At 33.9% G+C, this 24607-nt stretch overlaps 1 protein-coding gene across 2 annotated transcripts in view; it reads right to left on the bottom strand.

Moving 5' to 3' along the window:
- Positions 1-26: 26 nt before the first annotated feature.
- The window catches only part of alpha-Man-IIb (alpha-Mannosidase class II b), a 67187-nt gene continuing 42606 nt past the window's right edge, over positions 27-24607 (bottom strand). For both annotated transcript variants that reach the window (XM_089697169.1, XM_089697161.1), the window contains exons 3-8: positions 11971-12038; positions 11533-11610; positions 6722-6814; positions 5844-6038; positions 4196-4307; positions 27-4122 (exon numbers count right to left, since the gene is read on the bottom strand). In XM_089697169.1, coding sequence (XP_089553295.1) covers positions 1406-4122; positions 4196-4307; positions 5844-6038; positions 6722-6814; positions 11533-11610; positions 11971-12038 — 3263 coding nt within the window. In that variant the 3' untranslated portion in view covers positions 27-1405. The remainder of the gene's footprint in view (positions 4123-4195; positions 4308-5843; positions 6039-6721; positions 6815-11532; positions 11611-11970; positions 12039-24607) is intronic.

The following is a 24607-nucleotide window of genomic DNA, read 5'->3' as shown; positions in this document are numbered from 1 at the left end:
GTTATAAACTATAAATCAAACAAAGATTAAAGTATAATAATTGATGGTTTTATTTCATCTACTTGATTCGTGAACAGATTGTACATGATACTCTTAATGCTATGTGCATAAATACAACCAAGCTTTCAATAATCTTCATACTGAAATTATGTAAAATAAATAAAACTACATAAACATTTTTACAAAATTAGTTTCAAGAGCGATGTATTTGTATCACAAATAATTACAAAAAAAATATGTTTATTTGTAATGATTATAAATAAATTAAATTAACATAATTTTTTATTTTTATTTTCATACCTAACTGACTCAAATCATTGTACTTAAGTTTTACATAATACAATATATACAAAAATGTAAATAATATATACAAATGTTATTATGAGAAGATCAATTTCACGATAATTTTCCTATATTATTTCTAGACATTCAGTTATATAATATTATTATAATGGAACACAAAAACATTTGTGATTAGTATTCATTAATAACTGTGGTTAAGGATTATGCACTGTTAAACTGTATCAATGTAAAATAAAGCAATAAATACATATTACATAAATGAAGTATTATTGGAATGTTTTAACATATATTGTAATAGATATACGAATAAAAATGCTTAATACAGTTAAAATTTAAAAGAAGTAATTTATTGGAATAAGGATAGATAAATAAAGCGTTAGTAACTAAACACTTATTAAATTAACATTCAAGCCCATACTGTACATTTGAATATAATATCACAACTGAAATAAGTTTGTATACGAGATCCAGAGTACCCTACCTATCTTTAAATACGATTCAGTTACTTAATATTATTACCTAAGATTATTACTATCTCAATTACAATAAATATGTCAAAAATGTTCAGTTTTCAGTAGCAATAGTAACACACTGCGTCAAACGACGGCATGTAATTGATTTCAAAACAGAGAAAGATTTAAATTATGACTAAAAATAAATTATTTAAAAGATTTCGAATCCTTTATAAAGTTACATTATTTGGTCCTGAGGTAGATACTTCTAAATCGAGACTTGTTTTATTATGAATAAATAGTGCATAGGTACAGAAAATCTTGCCTTAACAAAACAAATGTAAAATAAGCGTGTCTTATTAGATTTAATAAATTATGTCATCTTGCAAAGCTAAGGCGAATTTCATCTTTTCATTTAATGTCCTATCAAACATTTACATTTTACATTCAAACTATACCTAATTAATTTTCTAGGTTCGTCGTACAGTTGACTCCAATCTCGGTATTCGTCAGATGCTATCAGATCTGTAGCTGGTCTTATACTAATGCGTAGATTTATAAGTCTTTCTATATGTTAGTCTTCGATGACAAAAAGAGGTCACCAAAACTTTATAATAATTGTATTATGAGATACTATTTCAAGTTAGTCTTTAAAACCGAACTCGATACGTCTTAACTTCCATTGGCTCCAAAGTGATATTAGCTAAACTACTCAGATTCTTATAAGTCTTAAGGCCGGTCAGACTGACCGAAACCAGGTTGTTAACAATGAGTCCATTAAATTTAGTTTCAGTCGTAAATCGGGAATTCGTCTGAGGCGAAGTATTCCCAACATCGCAACTAAATCCAGGTCTATGCAGTACCATAAAGCAGGAATTGCTCGGAAACTGCTCTAACACTTCGTCAGTGATAGTACGCATTGATACAACGTGTATTCCGCTCGGGAAATTTGTCAAAAACGATTGATGTTCCTTCACTTCAATTTCACCGACCTCACTCGTATCGACCACATAAGCGTTAACGGGATAGTTGAGTGTTCTGCTCAAATAGTCAGCAGTCTGCGAAGGCAACTCGTAAACTGGCGCCTTTTGTTCTGTATTAAATCTTCGTTTATGGAACGGTCCGGTACCTTGCCGATGTGTATCTCTTTTAGCTCTCTTAGTATTTAAGGGTTCCAATAGCAACCAATTAGTGAACACGGTTGGCTTATTGTCAACGACACCTTCACCTATGCCTCTGAAATCGTCATAAAGGGTCCTACGGTCCATCATAACTTCGAGTCGACCGGGCTCAAAGGCAGCCGCTCCTTGAGCGTGATTTGTAATCAAAGTCATTCTTGTTTCATCGTCCTGTATCCAAGCCATAGTTGTGATCGGATAATAGTTCGCTTCGATGCCCAGTTTATCCACTTTCACTCTCCGTTGATATTGAAATCCGTTTTGATCAGTGTAAAATTCTGGTACCTCCCCGTTCTGTAAATTGGTTTGTATTCGCATATATAATTCTGTATCCCTGTTTTTGGGAGGGCTCTCGTAATCGACTATTGTCTCCATGAAAATTCCGTGTGAAAGTGCATGATCATCCACGTTATAAATTCTAAGCGTATGTACTAGGAAAGGCAAATACATGGTGGTGATCTCAGTAGATATTGGCCCCGAAACAATAATAACATTTTCATCTTGCATGTTATTCGGTTTCGTATATTGACCTAATACATCTTTCTCGGGTGGATCATAATCCGGCATAAACAAATAGGCCCCAGAATGCCTCTGAGCACTTTGATATGCACCAAATTGAATATCCACGATATTTTTCTTGCGAATATCTTTTCTGTACACTTGTCTTAAAAATCCAGTGTTACGATCGACGAGTAATTTCATAACCTCGTTCTCCAATTGTATATTTCCTGGCATCATTTTTTTTATAACAAAATTATTAGCTCTGTCAGGGTCAGATTTTTGTTCAGTGCAATTGTTACAAAATACTACGCAGTGCTGGGAATGGTTCGTGTATTCTTCGAGATTGTAAGTCACTACGCTAAATCCTTCCAGGGTGGCCACGAACATTACATCAAAGTTTATGTCGCTTATTGCAAAATTTCCGTTATCACGGATATCAATATTGGGCGTTATTTGGTATTGCACATATTTTTCGTTATGCGTATCGTACACTCGGACGTTAGTAGTATTTGATCTGAGCGTTATGACTTCCGTCCTTTGCTCTGCCAGAGGATTAAAAAGAATGACTTTCTTTTTATCGACGACAGACACTAGCATTTTTCTGGGTTGTTTTCCGTATGTTTCCCATTCCAGTTCACTCTGAAGAATGGACTGTGTGTGAAGTTTACTATCGGGTATCATCAGGGTAGTGAGGGCGGCTTCTTGCAAGCGAATGCAGTGGTAAATACTCGTGAAGAGTTTCGTTCCGTAGTCATACATGACGCTAGCTTTGGATGTTCCAGTGATGGCATCATGATGTTGGAAAAGGCCTAAATTTCGTCGAGCTGTGATCAATTGTTCGTAATATTTTTCCAGTTTTCGCTCCGATGATTCGAACATGTGCTTGTTAGATTGCCTAAGGAAATTCGATACGAGAGTAAATAGTATCTCCGCCGCCCGGAGGTGGTGTTCGAACTGCCTCGCAACAATCTTTATATAAGGTCTCGTAGTATAATAACCAGACCAATAAGCCGGTTTTCCTTCACTGAAAATATCCGAGTAGACGAAGAAATCTCCGCGTAGTGTGGGAATGCTGCCGTGTCTCTCCTTAACAGCATTGAAGTAATCAACAGGTGTACCGAAGGAAACATCGGCGTCAAATATCTCCTTGTGTTTGTTGATGTAATTAAACATTTTCATATAATTGACGTACTGAGCGTCGAATTCAATGCCATAGTCGTATCTAAAGTCGTCGCCTAAAGGCACGAGCACAACGTTGTGTGTGGTGAGCGAGCCGATGCGGTCGTACTCTTCCATGAGCGTTTTTGACTTACTGTGTAAGTTTTGTTCCGTGATGTCCTCGTGCTTCGCCGTGTACTCCGAGTATTCGCCGGGGATTTTCCTAAAATCAAAACTGAGGCAAATAGCAGGATGGGGGCCGCACGTGCTCTTAATAGAATAAATATCAAAGGGTTGGTTGTGAATAACTAGGGATGGTTTATTAGAGGAGAAGCCGGGCATCCAATAAAATTCTTCAATTTGTTTTTGCGCGAACCATTGTTTCCAAGCGTAATGTATCCTTTGTATGATAGCACCTTCTAGGCCGCTTTTGTCTAGCAGGTACGGCACCGTAGCTCCGTGGCCGAATGGATCTATCGACCAACCTACTTTTGGAGTTACACCAAGGTTGGCTTTGACCCAAACGTGACCTGGTGAATATAAAACAGGAGTAAGTATTTTACAGTATTACAGCACATTTAGAACAGTTTAACAAACATATACCTTCAATGAACTGATCTATTAATGAGTATATATGAGTGCACGCTTCGTCAGGCATTACCCAGCCACCCGTTGTGATTTCGACTCTACCCTCTTTCACCAATTTTTTGAAGGCCTGTAAAACAAATTAGTAGATTAATTTTATTTATTCCTAAAATATAAAGAACGACAATGGTAATTGATAAATATTTCAGAAATGGTAACATTGTATTTGAATTTAGAGTTGCGAGTACAAAATAAGGATCAAAGAAATACACCTATACAGTTCGATTTAAATATTTCCACTACAGTTACACAGTAAACCAAATTTCAGTTAAGTGAGATGTCAGCAAGTGCTTGAAAAATGGATTTTGCAAATGCATTTGAACAGGAATGACGTATACACGAACGATGCAAGTTAAATTAAAGCTTGTATTTCTTGAACTGTATGCGAATAAGAAATTATAGACTGAATGGGATGTTAGCGCAACATGTTATTGTGATTCAATTGAACAAGTAATATAGGTTGCATATATTGATACTGAGACTGTTTAACTCAATTGAAGGCTGATTAATGCTATTAGGAGCTATTCTAAAATAAAGAATGCGCGTCTCCTGACTTTATATGAAAATATTATCTTAAGAAATAAAAACTAATATAAAATAATAGAATACATTTAATAGTTCAGTTAGTTCAGTTAGTGTTAGCTACCACAATCGAGAGTTTCGTACAGGAAATTATTGGGCGTCTCATCAAAATAAAGCTACTCACGGAAAATTAGCTTGATAGTAATCACTTGCAAAAATGGGCGAAGGATCCTGGACTATAAAGCCTCTCCTTTTGAGAACAATACTTTGATTTTATTTGTATCAAACTTCAAATGCATTTAAATAGTTCGTAGACAGAAAATAGTTTGCAAGTGCGCCGTTGCGTTTTAAATAGGTACCTTCTGTCATTAATCGTCTGCGACTGTGGCCAGGGTAATTAGTATGTAATCATTCTAAATAATTTGATGTTCTGTACGTATCTTGATACTTATGCGTTTTGTTAAAAAAAAATTGTTCAGAAAATTCTTTAGTAGTTAGTTAAGTATATAAAATAAAATATTTATTTAAGTTGCGATCTGTAATTCAATCGTGAAACACATTCTTGCATAATATACATTCTTACATAATATTTTTAAATCTCTATAAATTCGTCGCATACATTTTGCATTAACGTTAACTAAATGTTTCGAATACTTAACATTGTTTGGGGAATGTTTTACAGCCAAAAATAAAATGAATGAAATTTCAATGGAACAAGCTGCTTACCCGACAACAGTTCAATTAAAGCATACGAACGAGTCTAATAACGCGATTGCGAATTCGTCTAGCGGATTGCTTCTAAACGTATTAGTTGTTATGTGGGATGTAAATGAACATTTTGATATTAGATGTCGCATGCATATATTATTATCCAAATCTTATAATTTTTTTATTATCTAAATATTTCATTAGCAGCACTAAAAATTAGAGCTACGTTGAAATGTCTCTTCCAAGTCAAAACACTACAAGACTGAGACACATTTGCCTTATATATCGTACACTTACAATAGGTACTGAAGACATGAGTAATTAGTAAAGATATATTCATTAATGTTAAGTTGCTCAGCCGATTCCACAAACTTACCTTTTGTTTGACGGGATGGGAGCGTTCCCACCACGCATTCAAAAAAGATATCTCAGTCCATATAAACGTCATGTTGGGATACTGATTTAGTTTCGTGACGATATTATTGAGTATGTTTTTCGTCTTTGTTTCGAAGTATTGCTCGAACGTATTCAGCCAACCGGGATCATTGTGCGAGTGAGGCACAACAAATACCTGTTAAAATGGTAATAAATATAGATTTGTGAACATGCTTAAATTGTAGTCAAGTAATCATGAATCAAACTCATTTTAGTCAAAGTATAAGATGTTGTTGCTTCCAGTTATAACAGGCAATTACTATACTATTATGTTACATTGCCATTCTTTTTTAAAACTCTAACAGCATAGTCACTTAACACCTATTAATGGTACCGAAATGACTGGGTGATGGAAGTTTATTGGATAAACGTCACAGCGATAGGGGCCGCAGCGCGCAGCCCGCACCAGAGACGCAACACTCTACAGTGGAGTGCATCAGTAATTCAATTGTCCTTTATCTGACGACACCTACGATATCGCCACGAGCTTTGAAATGTTCGCGGGATTTCCTGCAATTCGTTGCAACTAGCTCCGATATTCGTCAGTTTTCATTACTCGACGCAACACCTGAACGGTTTCAGCTCTCGAAACGACAAAAACATTCGGCTTAATATCGCCAGCCTATTATGCAGCTCTTGTTTGCGAAATGAATACTATCAGCAAAAACAACGGAGTGAGTCCGCGTGAAGCTCATTCAACCGTCTAGTTAGGTCATAATTTCGAAAATACATTCGAGTGGCTGCGGCATTTTACATTTAAAAAGGTACTAGTTACCGGGCGAATATAAGTGAAGTAAATGGGTATAATAAAATATTTACCTTTAATCTCGGACGCCGACTATCGTTTTTGATCTTCTCATATCGCTCCTCAAAAGTTCGATCCCAAAATTCTTTTGTGCGGAGCCAGTTCGGCTAAAATATAACAAACGGGTTATTTATTTTACATTATACACTTAATGAAAACAAACATTATACGAGAGGCCTTCTGTATAGATGAAAAACATTTTATCTGCAGAAGGTGTCAAATCATTTTATCTTCAAAAATTTGTACAATTTATTGTACGAAGCGCTATAGGTATCTAAAGGACAATCCTCCACTGTTTCCCTCCTTCACAATTAACATTACCTACTCACATGACTCGGGAAGAGTACAAAAATCATTATGTATATTTTTATAACTTATTTCTATACAAAATGCAATGCAACATCTCTATATTCAACTGAATAATAATAAACTTGAAAGGAAAATGGTAAGGTATGTTCCGGGTACAATATAGAAATACGTTTACACAAACCAAATTGGTGAGCGAGCATGCAACAGGAAAAGCAACATGATAGTTACAGTTTGGTTTCCAAGTATTTTGCATTTTGCGTAGTTCAACAACCTCAAATCGAATTTCCAATCAAAATTTTTCACACGACTGGTCCAAGAGTAAATTTCATTGCATATTGGTCGAGCGGCTTCCGACAACAAAATACTTTATTTTATTCTCGATTGAGCACCAACCCATTCATACGCGTCATATGTTCATTTGTGTTCCAATAAAAATTCATCGCTTTAATTTAATCTTCGGTAAAATTAATTAGGCACAAGCATAAGTGCTTATAATTAACTATCAAAATGAAGTGTTAGTTATGAAAATTCGCGCATCTAGTTATCTCGTACGGGTATAATGTGTTACCCATTATATCACTAATGTGTTCTTTAATGAAACGCATCGGAGCGGAATATGAACAGATCGATCATGGGACAATGTGGAGTATTCCCTTTGTCTAGACGATGAAATGCACCTTCGTGATGCACATTTCGACCACACATTGTTATGTTCACGTAACGTGGTAGGTTTGATATGGCTTCGTCACCGCGGACGGCGAAATAAATCACATGCGATGCACCAGCATGCACCACCAAGCGCTTATTGGACGCATTTTCAACAGCGGAGCCGTGTTCAAATTGAAAATATTTTTTCGCCCGTATTCATTAATTGTTTGCTAACGTGAACGATTTGTGAATGCTCATTTGAACACTATCTGCTTTACGTATTGTAATGTTTATTTTTTTATTATTGTAACCACTGACCAAAATTGAGCCTCCGAGTTATGTGATAAAACTGTGAAATATATGTAGTTTATGCATTATAAAATAATCCCGAAACAATATTGGTTTACCTCATTTATTAGTATGCTAATATTTGTATTTGCGTTTCCAAGCAGTTCATATAAACTACGATACCCGATGTATTAACCGATATTTTCGATTAAGGAGGAGGGGCTAGAATCTTCCACAAATTGACTCATTAATTATAGCCTGGTAACAGATGTATGTAACTGCATTACATAGATTTATTTCTAGCCTACTTAGAAACCAGACAAACGCAACGGTAATAATTACAATTACCTACTAGTTCCAATCTTAATCGTTAAATGCATTAAAGAAACTGACGGCCATATATGTATTTTTAAAATTGTACCTTTTTAATTCATAAAAACTAAAGCTTATTGTGGATCTGAGTTATATCGATAACTTTGATGCTGTTTTTCTATTTTCCAGGTATCGTTTAGATATTGCTTATGCCAGGTATTGCTTTATGCAATTTCATACGTAAGCCGTCAAAGGGATCAACAATTTATATAAAGTAGATTGGGCCCCTTATACTGCAATTTGATGATCGGCACACGCTACTTTGAATTTCAAAGGCTCTGTTACTGCTATTATGTTTTCTATGTAAACACGAGTTACGCCGCAAACTTAATATTTTAAAATGAAAACAGTTACTTTGAAATTTAATTATCACCCATAACTGCATAATGCGTAGATGTTAATAACAGTTACACAAAGAGTTTTAAGATTAAGAAGTAAAGTTAATGAACTAAATGTATTTGTTGTAGTTGTGATTATTTAGAATATTTAATTGTATTGTTAATATTTTTTGATGTCTGACAACACCTGATCTGTGAACTGTTTTTCTTTTTGGGTGTGACGAAAGTTTGTCTTCAGACAGTAAAGATCAAAATAAAGCAACCTTGCAAAACTAAGCTCTTACGATGTCGATTATCTAAATTGTTAGTTCTCAAAGGCCATTTATATAACACTCGGTTTTATTATCAGATGTTTCAATCTTTATCAAGACTTCATGTCCGTCAACCTGTGACGACGTTCACTACCTACCTTTCGAGACGTGTCGCGTCGCCGGTTGAGATAAAAATGTATAGTGAAACTTATTTATGTGTTTAATCTAAGAAAAACACCGTTTTATCCTATTTTACGGCTACGGTACTGTTTTACTTTATAGAAATGAAAGAAAAAAAAATGTGCATCCAACTCTCGACGGACAGATAATGTTATTTCGCAATTTTATTCCACCAATCGGATATGCATGATGTTAAAAATATTAAATAATTAAACTTTATTGTTCCTTTATTTGTCAACAAGAGTTTGTTGGATAACAAAGAGCCTGTCATTTTCAGACTACATGTTACATGTACGTATTATTGGAATAATATTTTTCAATTATTCTACAACTTGTAGGTTATTGACTTATTCTTTTTCCAGCTAGCAGAGTTACATATCCCCCCATTTCGTTATAAAATGTCATATAATAATAGTAGAACATTTCTTTCGAGCCGAATTCCATTCAATTAGAACCGCGCTCGCATTTGTCATGTTATAGTTGAACCATTCATTATCTTAAATTAAAGCTTTGTAAATGTCAACAATATTTCAGTTGTCGTACTCCCAAATATAACTCAGACAGAGCACGTCGAAATACATTTCGGTGTGAGCTAATGAATTAGCCAGTTCATAATTATTTAAACGTGTAAAGCTTAAAGCTTAAAGCTTTAACTATTTCAAACTAATGTTTACAGAAATTTCGCTACAATAGCACTGTTTCATAAATAAATAATGTATCCGCGAGGTCTGCATAAATATGGACACTGAAACCATTACAATTCGCGTTTAACGAAATGTCACATTTGACTTGAACTAAAATTTATAGTACCAAAGCTATCACATTCGTGGTGTTTTTTTTTTAAATATATAAGTATTATCGATCTTAGGAACTTTTTAGCTCAATGAACCTTTAAATGATTGCAGTCAGCTGTGTTCAATTTTCTGTCGGTTCACTGACGATGACGAAATATATGAATAAAACATTGTTTGCCTTTCCGAGTTATCAATGTTACAAATCGCTTGCATTGACAAAGCAAAATTTGAATGGAACATGTTTGACAAATCATAACACCACTTAGCACTTACATAACGTCAACGTGATTCAATCCAAACTCGAACTAAACGAAAATTACGATGAGTTGTGAGGCTTTTCAAGCTGGGGTAAGATTAACAAGGGCTCACATGCGACTGACTCTTGATACTGTGTCAAGTGCGTATTTCGCATTGCGCGAAAAATAAACAGTAGCTTTAGCTTCCTCACTTGGTGAGTTTTTTCTTTTAAACACTATTTTAGTCCGGCGTAGCTGTTGGCACTAATTAATGTCACCGGCTACTCGTAGTTACTTGTAAATTTTGTATGAGACAAAATGGAATTGTTACAATACTATTTATTTTAGATCATTTCGAAATAATTGGAACTTATTAGGAGTCAGAGTTAATTAATTAGTTTGAGAGTTCGATTACAGCAAGGTCTTTTTTTATATTTTCAAAGTAACCATTAAAAACCTTAAATAAATCCGACTAGACTAGCTACAATAAACATTTGATTTTTATAAGAATAAGATTTCTGGACGAAATATATAAATCTTGGTAAATATTTCGGAATAAAAGCACTTCTCAAGAATACGTTATTCGACGGATTCAAAAGTAAGAGACGTATTAGAAGCCTGCCTTGTGTTGGCGATTAACAGATTGAAATAATAAAATAATCCGCACCTATTTACGATATCACAAAGTCATAGTCTGGGCATTACATATTATGCTATTCTATAGAAAATACATACTGGATTAAAACTTTATTAATTAATATAGAAGATATTCCATTTGAATTGAAGCTGGCGTATATTTTTACATAACAACCACATTGAAAAAAGTGTTCAGAGCTACGTGCCGCAAAAACCTCTGGAGTCCAGATTGATTGATTTTTGCTATTTTCACGGATACATCTGTCATATGCATCTGTCATTTTATTCGATTTCACTCCACTGTGCCACGTGGCCGCTAAATGCAAATGGTATCCATAATGTATGGGAAAGTCATTTTTTTTTTCAAACCATTGTACTGGAAAAACAGATGTCTTGTGTTTGTGCTCGTTAATTACCTATATATATATTTTTTACTTATTTCAAATATTTTAGATATTGATGACGCATGCAAATATACGTAACTCATAATTATTCCAACATGTCAATAATAGTATCGTTAATTTATGCTTGCAATGTCAACTATTGGTTGTAATATTATCGATTTGTCGTTGTCATGTAAGTGCAAATAATCGTTTCATATTTGTTTTAAACTGTATTTAACTTAAAATGTTAAATATTAACCACACAAAGAGCAGGTATTATTTGATTTAAATTATAAAACAAAACAAATATGAAATGTTATACTTTTCAATATTTTTTCTTCTTTTTACTCAACGGATCAAGAATAAAGAAGCATTGAATGCTGAGCTTACCTGAAAGTCAAACGTCGGAAAAATGGAGACCGTATCAATTTCTGCCTGACTCGAACGCACCACTGGACATTGCTCCAACTGTTGCAAAAAATATTTATATTTTATAACCTTTGAAACTATACATGAACAATTTACACCTAAAATTCTAAGATTAGTCATCAGTTAACCTCAAATTTATATTTGAGACAAATATGATAGTTAATAGAATGTACCTATAATTATTTTTTATTTAAGATATATATAGCAGTAAACGCTTCCCTATAATAATAATCAATAACTCAATTTCCAACACCACCGTACAATCTGTAGCAGTATTATGTATTAATTGAATGTCCACGTGTTAATATCTATCCATAATCGAATTTAGCCAAGGTACCGGGCCGGTGTCTCAGTTGACAGCCATAAGTAATTAGTGATTAATCTTCAATTAGTGCTTACTTTTACAGTCTGCGGTTCTCGGACGTGTTTCAATGAGACGGAGTTGTCGCTGTTTATATTGTTGTTACCTGCAAATAAAGAAAAAGTTTACAATACACTTAGTAAGACGTGTGAGTTGGAACGGTTTATTTTTATATGTGCTGGTGGGAGTTGATAATTCTTCATGAAGTTTAGATTAGTATAATTTGAAATGCAATTTAAAAAAAAATGTCGTTTAAAAAATAACTAGTTCATCAAAATAAAGGTCATCAAATTTTTTGGAACACTTCTACAGGTTTTTCCTATACAAAGAAACAAAAACCCATATAAGATTTTAATCTAACAAAAAGTTCTCAAGGTGACTATAGGATTTTCCAATTCAAATCTTAATCGAGAACCTAATAATTTATTAAAAAACTTATGCTTATTTATACACAATATGTGAAAAAATTAAAAAAGGACAGATTATAAATTCTTAATTCTAAAATTTCACAAGTTATGTGACGTTTCGGCGCAGTGGATATTCGCTCCGCTGACGGTCTAAGCCATTCATTATCATGTAGTATATACTGTAGGTACCTCTGATTACCACATAGCTCTACGTTGTCGCGCGCCACAAAATATACCCAAATCCGCGCAAATCCTGCATTTATCGGTACATCAATGTCTGCCGTATGAAGGACTCCACTCCCATCGACGTACCCGCGTTGTCCTCTCGCCACTACAACGAGTGATCTCTAATGGGCACGGTAACTGAAAATATGGCTACGCACCGTGTGGTGGACCGCTTATTGGGCTCCGCCGCCAACATGCCCTGTTTAAAATGTAGCTTTCACCGCTGTACATTATTTGTATTGGCTTTCATAAAAGCGACACATTAGGATATCGTTGCCGATCAGTATATTGTTAACCACATCAGTAAAAAATTATAAGTATGCTAAAAGTGATTAAGCTGAATGCAAGCAATGGAATAGCGCAATGCGATGTCTTTAATGGAGAAAAAAATTTTAGGAATGGTACACGCGGTTTTGCTGCGTATTTAGTGCCTCTGCTCGTAAATCTCTGTCACGGGACACGTTCAGAACAAAACGGCAACTGCACTACGAAGTTTTGGCATGGAAAGTTCAATAATCCCAACCGCCTTTACTGCACGAGTTGTTTGCGGATTCCATCTCTGACCTAATAAACGCAGACAAATATATACTGATCAGTGCATGATAACATGCGTCACTAGACAGTAATCTATAAGTAGCGACTGCTTAGTATATCCGAGTATATGTATACGAGTACGAAATTCACATAAAGTAAAATATTTTTGTTACTAGACCGACAATGACTTTGTAATTATTATTTGTTTAAAATAAATCAACGTCTGCCATGAATGTTGAATAAACTTGTTTGTATTTCCGAATCAATATTGAAACATTTAAAGGGGTGGTGATGCGAATGCACCGCGCAAACAGCAATATTGGTTTGTTAGAGCATTGTATTTTTTCTTCCGTTGTACAAAGAGGTATCAGACGTTGTGTCAACTTTGTCCCCACTCCTCAGAGTTCCTGTCAAACGCCGCGATTGTCCCGCCTTTTGTAATGCAGGGTTGTTATTGTTTTTAACCTTTTTAACCGCCACATGTTGCAACTCTTTGAACAGCCAATTTTAGATCCGTCAAACAACTGCTTGTTTTAGGGTAGAAGTAATAATAGTCTTTTGTCACTGTTTCATTTTTAAAAGCCTTTAGTCACTTTCATTGTATTGGTCTCATTTTGCTAATTGGTTTTGAATTCTTCGTTTTGATAAGTTTTTATATACTTTCCCACAAAACTATAAGAATAATAAAATTTCGTTTATTCTAGACATAAAACTTTTAATTGTTTCTACGAACTATTTTAACTTTAAATTGGTACCCTGCACTATTTATTTTTGTAATAGGAATAAGATTATAAGCTGGACAATTAACTAATTTCAAATTCTGTTAGAAATAGATTCCGAATATAGAGCTTATTAGATGCAGTCTAAGCCGAACCCATATCAATATTCAATATGAAAGCCAATAATTCGGAAGCAATATTCGCATTCGTTACCGTGTCTGCCTTGCAAGGGTGCTAAGCTAAAATCTACTTTATATAAATAATCTCATTTGTTGCATAGATGCTACATTATTTTATGTACACTGTAACAAGATAAATAAGGATAAAATATAATTAAAACTATTTGAGGACTCGACATTTTTATAAACGTGTTAGGTAACAAATTATACGACTATACAAAAATAACTACGTTAAAAATAACCGACTTCAAAAAAGGAAAAGTAATAAATAAAAATGATTTGATATTATTAATTACTACATAATATTATTTAGATGTGCTAGGTATTTATTAAATAGGTTTGAAGTCGGTGCCAAGCACTAAGCATTTAGTATTAAGCCCGTGCATTATTTTTATTTAATACTTTTTAGTGTATTTTTTCAACACGAATCAAACGAGCCCAAACTCGATAAAGTTGAGTCAATTAATTACCGAGTTCCTATGGCCACCTTCCGATTCCATCATCAAATCAGCTCTATGTCATGTTAATTTTTCATCGCTATCCAATTTACATACGTATACAAAATTTCAGCTCTATCGGTAACCGGGAAGTGAATCAAAGTTACTTGCTAGATTTCAATTAAGTCATGACGAGATCAGACAAAAATGCTCATAAAATAAAAACTTCTGGTCCTACCCGAATCAAATTTTTATGGGACCAATTCGACACCATTCCGCATCAAACAAAAAAAGAATCACGCAAATCGGTTCAGAAACCTCGGCGTAATCAGTGTACATACATAAAAAAAAACCGGCCGAATTGATAACCTCCTTCTTTTTTTTGAAGTCGGTTAAAAATACACAACGTTGATGGAAATGGATTTTACAGAAACAGACAAAATAAAATCTTACACGCGTTTCCTCGCTGTATGTACTGATGACAATAATATTACGTCCCTGATTTACCAGCAAATGTACAAAGTAATACTTTAGATATATTGTACACCTCCCTAGAAATATACAAAACTACTATAGGAATCTCATTTTCGCAAAGGAGAATGGGCAAATTGGGCCTGAAACTTGGGCTAAGACCAATACACACGAAATATTGTTTTTGTGATAGATCATTACACATACCTTACGAAAAAAATAACATAAAAAATAAATCAACCGGGTTCTTGTACAGTCAAGGCAAAAAGTTTTATTTATTTGGCTATTATTTTGCGCACAATAACGGTGTTTTTAATTCGAGTGAAGTAAGTATAAATCTAAATGTCACTGGAGTGACTGAGTTTAACCACAAAAAACGTCTAACTACGTTAAATTATAATAAACACGGTATAGGTACCTGTTACAAAACATAATATTAGTGTATTTCGGTTATTAGAAGGCTTAAGATTAGTACGTATTTGTAAGTGAAAGTGAATTGGAGTAACATAAAGATATTGTCATTGTCTTATAACAGTTATTTATTGCAAAAAATATTATACACAAAGAAATAAAACTTGATGTGACTGTACAAAAACCCGGTTGATTATTTTTTTAAATACATTTTTCCCGTTATGTATGTGTTATGATCTATTATAAAAACAATATCTCATGTGTATTGGTCCAACTCAAGGGTTCAGGCCCAACTTCCATAGTAAAATGCCCATTCTCCTTTCACAGCCATACGGAAGTGAAATAGGCGATAATTGTTCTACTTGTAGCCGTAAAGGTAGGACGGTAAATACAAATTAGAGCGTTTGTATTCGTCTAGTAATTTTTCACAACCTCTCTGTTGTTGTAGAAGTATAAAAAGCACAAGTGATGCAAATTCTCCCACATTGTACGTACTGAAACAAAAAGTATGGAACGTATGATTTGTACAGTCCGGTGTGTAATTTCGGAAATAAGAGAAGAGATACATTTTCTGGTCCACGCTTATATTATAAATGAGAGCGCAAATTGCGAGTACAAAGATATTTTACCGTTTGAAAACTAGCTAGATATTATACATTACCACATATACTTAAACGAAACAATTGTATAGTTATGAATGTGTTTCATTATTGAGAAAATGCAGGATTGTGGTCGAAGCACAAGGCTAATAGTTTTTCAATAGCTAACATATTTAAATTTTTATGATGTGAATTGTATGTCGCATAATATGTTCAACAGAAATAACTAATCAAAATCTTTAAATTTAAAAATATTTAAATAATCGAAATGTAAGGCCTTGTCTTTGATACCGAACCAGTTCAAATGGTTATAAGGAGAGCCGAAATGAATAGTAGTTGATTGTCAATAACCGTGCCCGCATAATACCATGCCTATTAAAGAATTATAAAATAAATTAGTATGTAAGGAAACCAATAAATATTTTCGTTGTAGTTAATCGCGATTCACCCATTCATGTATTTCGAAGCGTGTCTGGAAAATGAAATAAAAAAATCCTTTCAATAGATTCGGCAAATATTGTACATTGAATTAAAATAATTAAAATGCTATAAAGTTCCGATACGAAATATATTTTTAAATTCCAAAGCCACCACGAGGTTTAAATATTTTTTATAAACTCTTCAAAAGTTTTAAGCGAAGCGGGCTGATACAAAATAATGATCGAAGGATCGCGCTGCGCTTTTTATTATCGCTGCTTTATCAATGGGTATAAGCTAAAAGCCGGGCTTAATGGTTTCAATATAATATAATCACTAGGTAGCTGGTAGATACCGATAGGTAGAGGTAGCAAGCAGCTTTTAGTGTCATATATCAACAAACAAATAATAACTCCAGCTCACATTGTAACATTTGACTTTTATATATTTTTTCACTTCTACTCTTTGATTCGTTTCACCGTACGTTTGTAAATCACATACCGATTGAAGAACCCGTTTTATTTCTTTGTCACCTGAACAACTCTTACGTAAAAGTTTCATATGTAGCTACCAAGTTGTAAATTAACAAAGGGTTTCCAACGTGTGAATGGTGCGAACATTTTTGCCGTGACAAGTTTCATTCTAATTCCGTCCGGCGCAGAAAACACTTTCATACGAACTCGTGTGCACAATAAAGTTTAACGTATCGCGCAGCTTTGAACATTTTCAAGCAGTGAAATACTTTTTGTAGTACCTCTCCGAAGTAACCACGAAACCGAAATTCATTCAACGTGAATTTTAAATGCATTTATGAAACCCACATTTATTTGCAATGGCGAAGCAACATAGCAGTTTTCATTTAATTTCTTATAAATTTTAACAACTATAAACAGCTGATACTTTTCCAAAAGCTTAAGTTGCATTCAACGTTCTTCTTTACATTCAAAACGCTCATTAACCATCAGATACCTTTTCTCGTTCCTCTCCGCTTGGATGTTCCTTGTAGAATAGGTTTATTTATTTTTTCATAGTATCGTGTATAAAAAGTCAATTTGTATCTGTTATACTTGTTTCGTTTGTTAATGTTTCTTCCGATCATTTTCTTTCAAACATATAGTAATTGAGAAACGTTTTCTTTCAAAATAAATGCCTTTGCCTTTTTGTTCCTAATATTCTTAGTTACTGTGGTAGTTTGGTATTTAATTATGTATACTTTAGTGTACAGAATGAATGATCTTAATAACAAGCGTATGATTGGCCAAATCACTTGCTTCGATTTTAGTAACATTCCTAGAAAATAGTATTGCTTAATTAAACTACGGAGCAATCTAGTAAGTTGACTGGAGTCTTAGCGAATTGATAACTAAACCAGAGTTATATAAACAGTAATGATGTCAACTGTACAAGGTATTACTGTGAAACTATCCAGGAAAGGTTTTGGGAGCGTAGATCATTTAATAGAATAAATTTCTTTTGAAACGTAGTCGTAGCGTTGTCACCTAGTTTAAATTATTTGCCCGATTGTCATATAAATAAATTTAAAGAGAGCTCGTCATTTTAGACATTTGGTATTCAGATAAACTTTTCTTCACGAGGAACTAATTAAATTAAAATGTGATGTTTGTCTATTGACTATTCATTGCATTTCTGTGCATATCGGCCATGGAAATGTTTGCATAGTTTTCAACAAACGTGTTTCATTTCTAACAGTTAGTACAATGATGAAGCAAAAATTTCAAACCGACCTTTCAGAATTCTGTTTGGATATTTTTCTAGTTTTGTGTAGGTGACGCTGACGCGACGTAGGCTTAGTTCGCTTCGTATGTGGCTTCGTAAAACCGACACAAGTTGATTATTTATTGTTCTGGGTCAATTTCAAAGCGAATGCGTCGATCCCGAAAAGGCATTTCTAATTACAAACATGTCTTGTGGAACTATAGTAAGACATTGAACGCTTTCAATAATTGATTAATACTAAATATAGTTCTAAGAAGTTAGTCTTTACTTAAATTAGTCTTTACTGAAGAACTTAGTGTTCTTGTAACTTATTCACCACATTGCAGTAATTTAATAGATATGTTAACGGAAATGTATCTATGCAATCCGTCATTGTATAAAATTCCTAGGAAATGTATGTAATTCCTAAAATCGCACGGAAATGTGTGAAATAAATTATTTTATACACATTGCCTAGGAAATCTATACATTTCCTAAATAGCAATCGAAAATTTAAAACATCTAAGATATTGGAAGGTACGCGGGACGAGTGGGGGAGGGCCGAAAATTCGTAATCAGAAATTTTTAGTTTGGATAAGGTTAGGTTCGTGTTTTTTAAAACTACATAGAAATAGGAGCCCCACGAAGTGGGGCTCCGTCGGCTCGCGACCGTCTTTTTGTAGAATTAAGGAAAGAGACGAATTTCGGCATATTAGGATATGCCGGCCGTTTGTAATACGGCGGATTATAAAATCCGACTGGGACGTGCACACGGGGACAGCGCCCAGCGGGACGAGGGGAGTGATTACTTACCAAATGAAAATTTGATTTGATTGAATATAAGTTGATTTAAGAAATGTTAATTAGTAAGATAATATGAACATATTATTATTATTTTACGGTAAGACTGTTACCCGATACAGTGTTTTATTACAGAAATCATTTACTTTATACATTTCTTAATACGATATTGGAATTATATACAATTCCGAGGAAAATTATACATTTCCTAGGATATCTATGCATTAAATAGTTTATTAAACAATATTTTATACATTTCCTAAATGGTATCAGAATTGTACACATTTCCTAGGATTTGTATACAATTCCTTGATTTCATACATTTCCGGTAACAGATATATAAACTTTGATAGCCTTGGTGTACCTATTCTTGGACGAAATCTCAGAATTTTAATTCATTTCAAAGGTTCATTCAATGTAGTCTTTTTTTATTTTTAATTTGCATATTTGTGTGTTCCGAACTATGTAATGAAAAAATTAATATCAATATCAGTTATAAGATTTGATATTAATAACTTAAATTGTATTTAAATAAATTGAATACCACCCGTCTTATTCTAAACTTCATCCTTAAAGTTTTATTAACATACTAGATTTCCGCCCGCGGCTTCGCCCGCTTTTTCAAAGAAAAACCCGCATAGTTCCCGTTCTCGTGGGATTTCCGGGATAAAACCTATCCTATGTGTTAATCCAAGTTACCCTCTATATGTGTGCTAAATTTCATTGTAATCGGTTCAGTAGTTTTTACGTGAAAGAGTAACAAACATCCATACATCCATACATCCATACTTACAAACTTTCGCCTTTATACAGGGTGTAAAAGTTAAGTGTGCACAGGCGATTTTTCCGTAAGTATTACAGATAACAAAAAACTTTAAACTGATATCGAAAGTACTTAACCTAATGAGTAAAATGGCCGTAATAAATTTTTAAAAATAAATCGAGAAATATCAAAAAAATTATCTTTAAACCCTCCCATACATTAAGTATGAAATATGAATATCCCATATACATTTAATATGAAAGATTTTAGCTTTCTTTTTCTTTTTTGGTTTTCTGCTTTAATTACTTCGCAAATTTGAAGTGGCATTTTCCGCGCTTTTTCCGGACATTTTCACGCATTTTCCGGATATTTTCCAGATATTTTCCAGGCATTTCCCAGGGATTTTCCACGCTTTTTCCGGACATTTCCACGCATTTTCCGGATATTTTCCAAGCATTTTCCGGACATTTCCCTGACATAGCCTGTAAAATATCCGGAAAACTCCAGGAAAATGCTTGGGAAATGCCTGGAAAACTCCCGGAAAATATCCAGAAAATAAGTGAATATGTCCGGGAAAAGCGTGGAAAATGCCCGGAAAATGTCTGGGAAAAGCGTGGAAAATGCCTGGAAAATCCTCGGAAAATGCCTGGAAAATGTCCGGAAAAGGTCTGGGAAATGCCTGGAAAATTTCCGGAAAATGCGTGGAAATGTCCGGAAAAAGCGTGGAAAATCCCTGGAAAATATCCGGAAAATGCGTGAAAATGTCCGGAAAATTCCCGGAAAATATCCGGAAAATGCGTGAAAATGTCCGGAAAAATCCCGGAAAATATCCGGAAAATGCGTGAAAATGTCCGGGAGAAGCGTGGAAAATGCCTGGAAAATCCCCGGATAATGCCTGAGAAATGTCCGGAAAATTTCTGGGAAATGCGTGGAAAATGCCTGGAAAATCCCCGGAAAATGTTCGGAAAATGTCTGGAAAACATCCGGAAAATCCCCGGGAAATGCTCGGAAAATGTCTGGAAAATGTCCGGAAAATGCGTGGACATGTCCGGAAAAAGCGTGGAAAATCCCTGGAAAATATCCGGAAAATGCGTGAAAATGTCCGAAAAAAGCGAGGAAAATGCCCGGAAAATCCCCGGAAAATGCGTGAAAATGTCCGGAAAAAGCGTGGAAAATGCCACTTCAAATTTGCGAAGTAATTAAAGCAGAAAACCAAAAAAGAAAAAGAAAGCTAAAATCTTTCATATTAAATGTATATGGGATATTCATATTTCATACTTAATGTATGGGAGGGTTTAAAGATAATTTTTTTGATATTTCTCGATTTATTTTTAAAAATTTATTACGGCCATTTTACTCATTAGGTTAAGTACTTTCGATATCAGTTTAAAGTTTTTTGTTATCTGTAATACTTAAGGAAAAATCGCCTGTGCACACTTAGCGATTACACCCTGTATACTTAGTATTAAGATTAAGATATATTTTATTAGTATGTAGGTCATTTAATAAACAAATAAATGAGGCAAAGACCAAACAAAGACCGTTTTTTACTTACTTAAGTACTATTTTCTTACTTACCTACTATATTAACTAGACCATTTCTATAGACACTGAAAAAAATTATTAGTAAGATTAAATACTCGTTTAAGACAAACATAAAACGGATACATAGCGGCGTGAAGGATCAGATTTGTAAAAATCGATAAAAAGATGTGTGAGTCTGCGACGTGAAACATTTGCTTTAAAGATAAACGTTTATATGAGGTAGCTTAAGGTAACCTTTGCTATTAGAATATAATATTCCACTTCTAATAGGTCCCTCTAACGTTACGGAGCGGCGACAAGAGAATCCGCTTAAAATGTAGCATACAGTGTCAGTATATGCGGTTCAAAACCGTCACTACAAAAAGTACACTGTTACTTTTACTTTACATTTTCCAGCGAAGAAAATTTCTTAAATAAATTATTATTTTTTTGTTTATTTTTCCCCAGTTCAGACCGAGAAGTTAAACAACGCATAAAAACAATAAATCCAATAAGTATAATTCAAGTTAAATATGAAACCTTTTTACAGATTTCTTGAAAACGCGTATGAAAATACAAAACGGTATGTCTCGCCGCATCAAACGGTTTCGTAGAACACAAGAATTTTATTATCACTAATGAATATGCGTCAGACGTAATTGAGATAAAACCACAGTACAATGGGAAAACTTATATCAATACAATGCGAAAATCAATTATTAATTTAATTTATATTTACATTACCTCGAGTTTGTCGGCCGCAACTTAAATTGATCCAAACTGTATATAAAAGAGTCAATACGTATTAATATTTTAGCTTTTTTCAGCTGTAATTACAACTTATGATTGATATTCTTTATGTCCCGTATGAAGGGTAGATTAATAAGCATTCCAATTTCCAAAATAATATCACAATTAAATTTTGTAAGGTAAAGCTTTCCTTAATACCTTAATCCTTTGAATTTGGTACTTTTAGGATTTATAAAAAAACTAGCCGTCCGCCCCGGCTTCGCCCGTGGTACCTACATGTTTAAACTATCCTATCTCTCAAGTTGGATCGAACTGCACATGGTGTGCGAATTTTATTATAATCGGTTAAGTGGTTTAGGAGTCCATTGAGGACAAACATTGTGACACGAGATTTATATATATTAAGATTAAAAAAGAAGTTACTTAATTGATATTATAATTTAAAATTACAAAATCAATCAACTCGATAAACAAACAATAAATAACCTAACTTGCAAACCGTAAACCGATCTGAAAATCCGTCGCATTTTTCAAAAATACCCATTTTAAATTGTAATCATCGTTCAAAGGCATCGAAGTGATTTATAAATTGTCTGATACACGGTGAAAAATACCGTGTTGGTAATGTGACACTGAGCTCGTGCGGTCGATGACGGCCACTTGACGTTCTCCGCGTGCCTAAGTGCTAGCTGGAGAGCCGACTGCGTAAACTTACGATCTGTACTAATTCGGAACTATTAACACATTTACAGAGACCGTTTGAGGGAACACCTGCCAGTCCTTTCTTTCCACGTCAAATACTTTCCTTGTGTTTTACCTTTTAGAGGTGGCCGGCGACACATTTGAGGAGGTCCTACAAAGGTTGACGAGCGGTGGTAAAAACACTTTCCTACATTTGTAGAAGTATGTAGGTATTGGTAAAAAGCACGCATTGTTTTCTGTCTTACCATTTTGATTTAGCTATCTTTATAATACATTAAATTCGAAAATAAAAGTTTGAATTGATGACTAGGTACTTTGGATGTGGTTAAATAATTATGATAATAAATCTACACGAGCGTAATAAAAGCGGGCAGTAAATGAACATCAGCTTTCAGCGATAACTACTTAATATTCAAATTGTCGATCGTATTTTTTTAATATGTATACTCAAAGTTTAAAATATTGCTTACAGTTACATAGATGTACTGGATTCTATATTTTTCTGCAACTTTAAACATTTTTCTTACAGAATATCTCAAATAAAAAATCACATTTGTAAGTAATAGGTAACATGTACTAGATTTCATGCAAGCTCTTAGACTTCCACGACCATTTTATCGCATCCCTTCGATTTCCATCACATTTATCATTCACCTCAAAATCTTTGAATAAAATTTTAAATTCAACTGCTTCACAATATAAATTCCTTACATATTACCTGCGTGTTAATACTACGTTATAGCACTTATAGCTGTAGGTATACATATTATGTGACCTTTTAGTTGTAAAGTTAGTAGCTACTGATTTTTGTAAAATTGCTAACTCACTAACAAGCGTTCTGTTTGTTTCGATTGACAAACCGGAATAACCTACAAAAACTACTATATATGTATACTAACTAATATTGATATACGTATATACTATATAGTCTCTGTATCTCGTATTAAATATAGCACTAAAACGTAAAATAAAACGCTTATTTTAAACTAGCTATCCCAGTAGGCGTTGTTCTAACCTCCTTGTTCTTATTTCGTGTTTTCTCTTCATAAGAACCTTCCTTAACAAAAACGTTACAATAATTATTAGCTGAATTGGTCGATTTGTTTTCGAGATTTACGCAAAACATTTGGCGATTCTTTTTCATTACATGGTTAAACTGTACCTAAATATGATCGTATATGAAACAAAGTGAGTTCGTAAGTATTTGTAGCGACGACGCGGACGACGTTCAATAACTAAAATATATAAATGTATTTTATAATAAATCGAGAATCACTCTCAATATAGGTTACTTAAGTATTCCCTGTATAACACGCTTAGAGTGTCCCTACTCGTATATTCGCATTATAAATTGTAACAGCTAATCACCCATGTAATAGCTTCTGCATTTGGGAATTAGTATTGATTCAATACCATCAGCTTAGACTACATCAAGCCTTTATATTAATGCATAACTTCACAAAACAGAAATTCCGTGTGGAACGCTAATGAAATGTCTGGCTTAGATTCTCCCTTTGGGAATTACAAATAAATGACAGATGTCGTACTAATTGATGTTCGTCAATGGTACGATGTGTACTATTCACTCACATTCACTATTCAACCTTAAATTATCTAACACTAGCGACCCGCCCCGGCTTCGCACGGGTGCAATGCTGATACTAAATACACTACAGAAAAACTGTGAACGTTGTATATAAAAACATAGCGGCCCGGCCGGCCGGTACCGCCGCAAATGCTACGTCCCGCAATTTTTAAATCTGTAATATCTTCGAAAATATTCACTTAAATCATACGGTGTAAAGGGCCATATAGATCTATATTAAATGAACAATGTATTCAAGGTATTTAATTGGTTAAGGATTAATGCTGTATTGGTGAAAATCGCTTCGAAAATTAGCTATTATTTGTCGTAAAAAGTAAATGACAAAAAAATGTTATTGTGGGTTATCCATAAGAGATAGACATATACCATCGCGGACTTTTCTGTAGACCTTTTCAATGTGTATAATACTTAGTA

The sequence above is a fragment of the Colias philodice genome, chromosome 1 (assembly GCF_061535455.1).
Source record: "Colias philodice isolate Cphi_HAF_F1 chromosome 1, ilColPhil1 Martin Lab GWU primary, whole genome shotgun sequence".
Classification (NCBI taxonomy): domain Eukaryota; kingdom Metazoa; phylum Arthropoda; class Insecta; order Lepidoptera; family Pieridae; genus Colias; species Colias philodice.
Note: the sequence above shows the minus strand (reverse complement) of the source record. Positions and strands in the feature narration are given on the sequence as shown.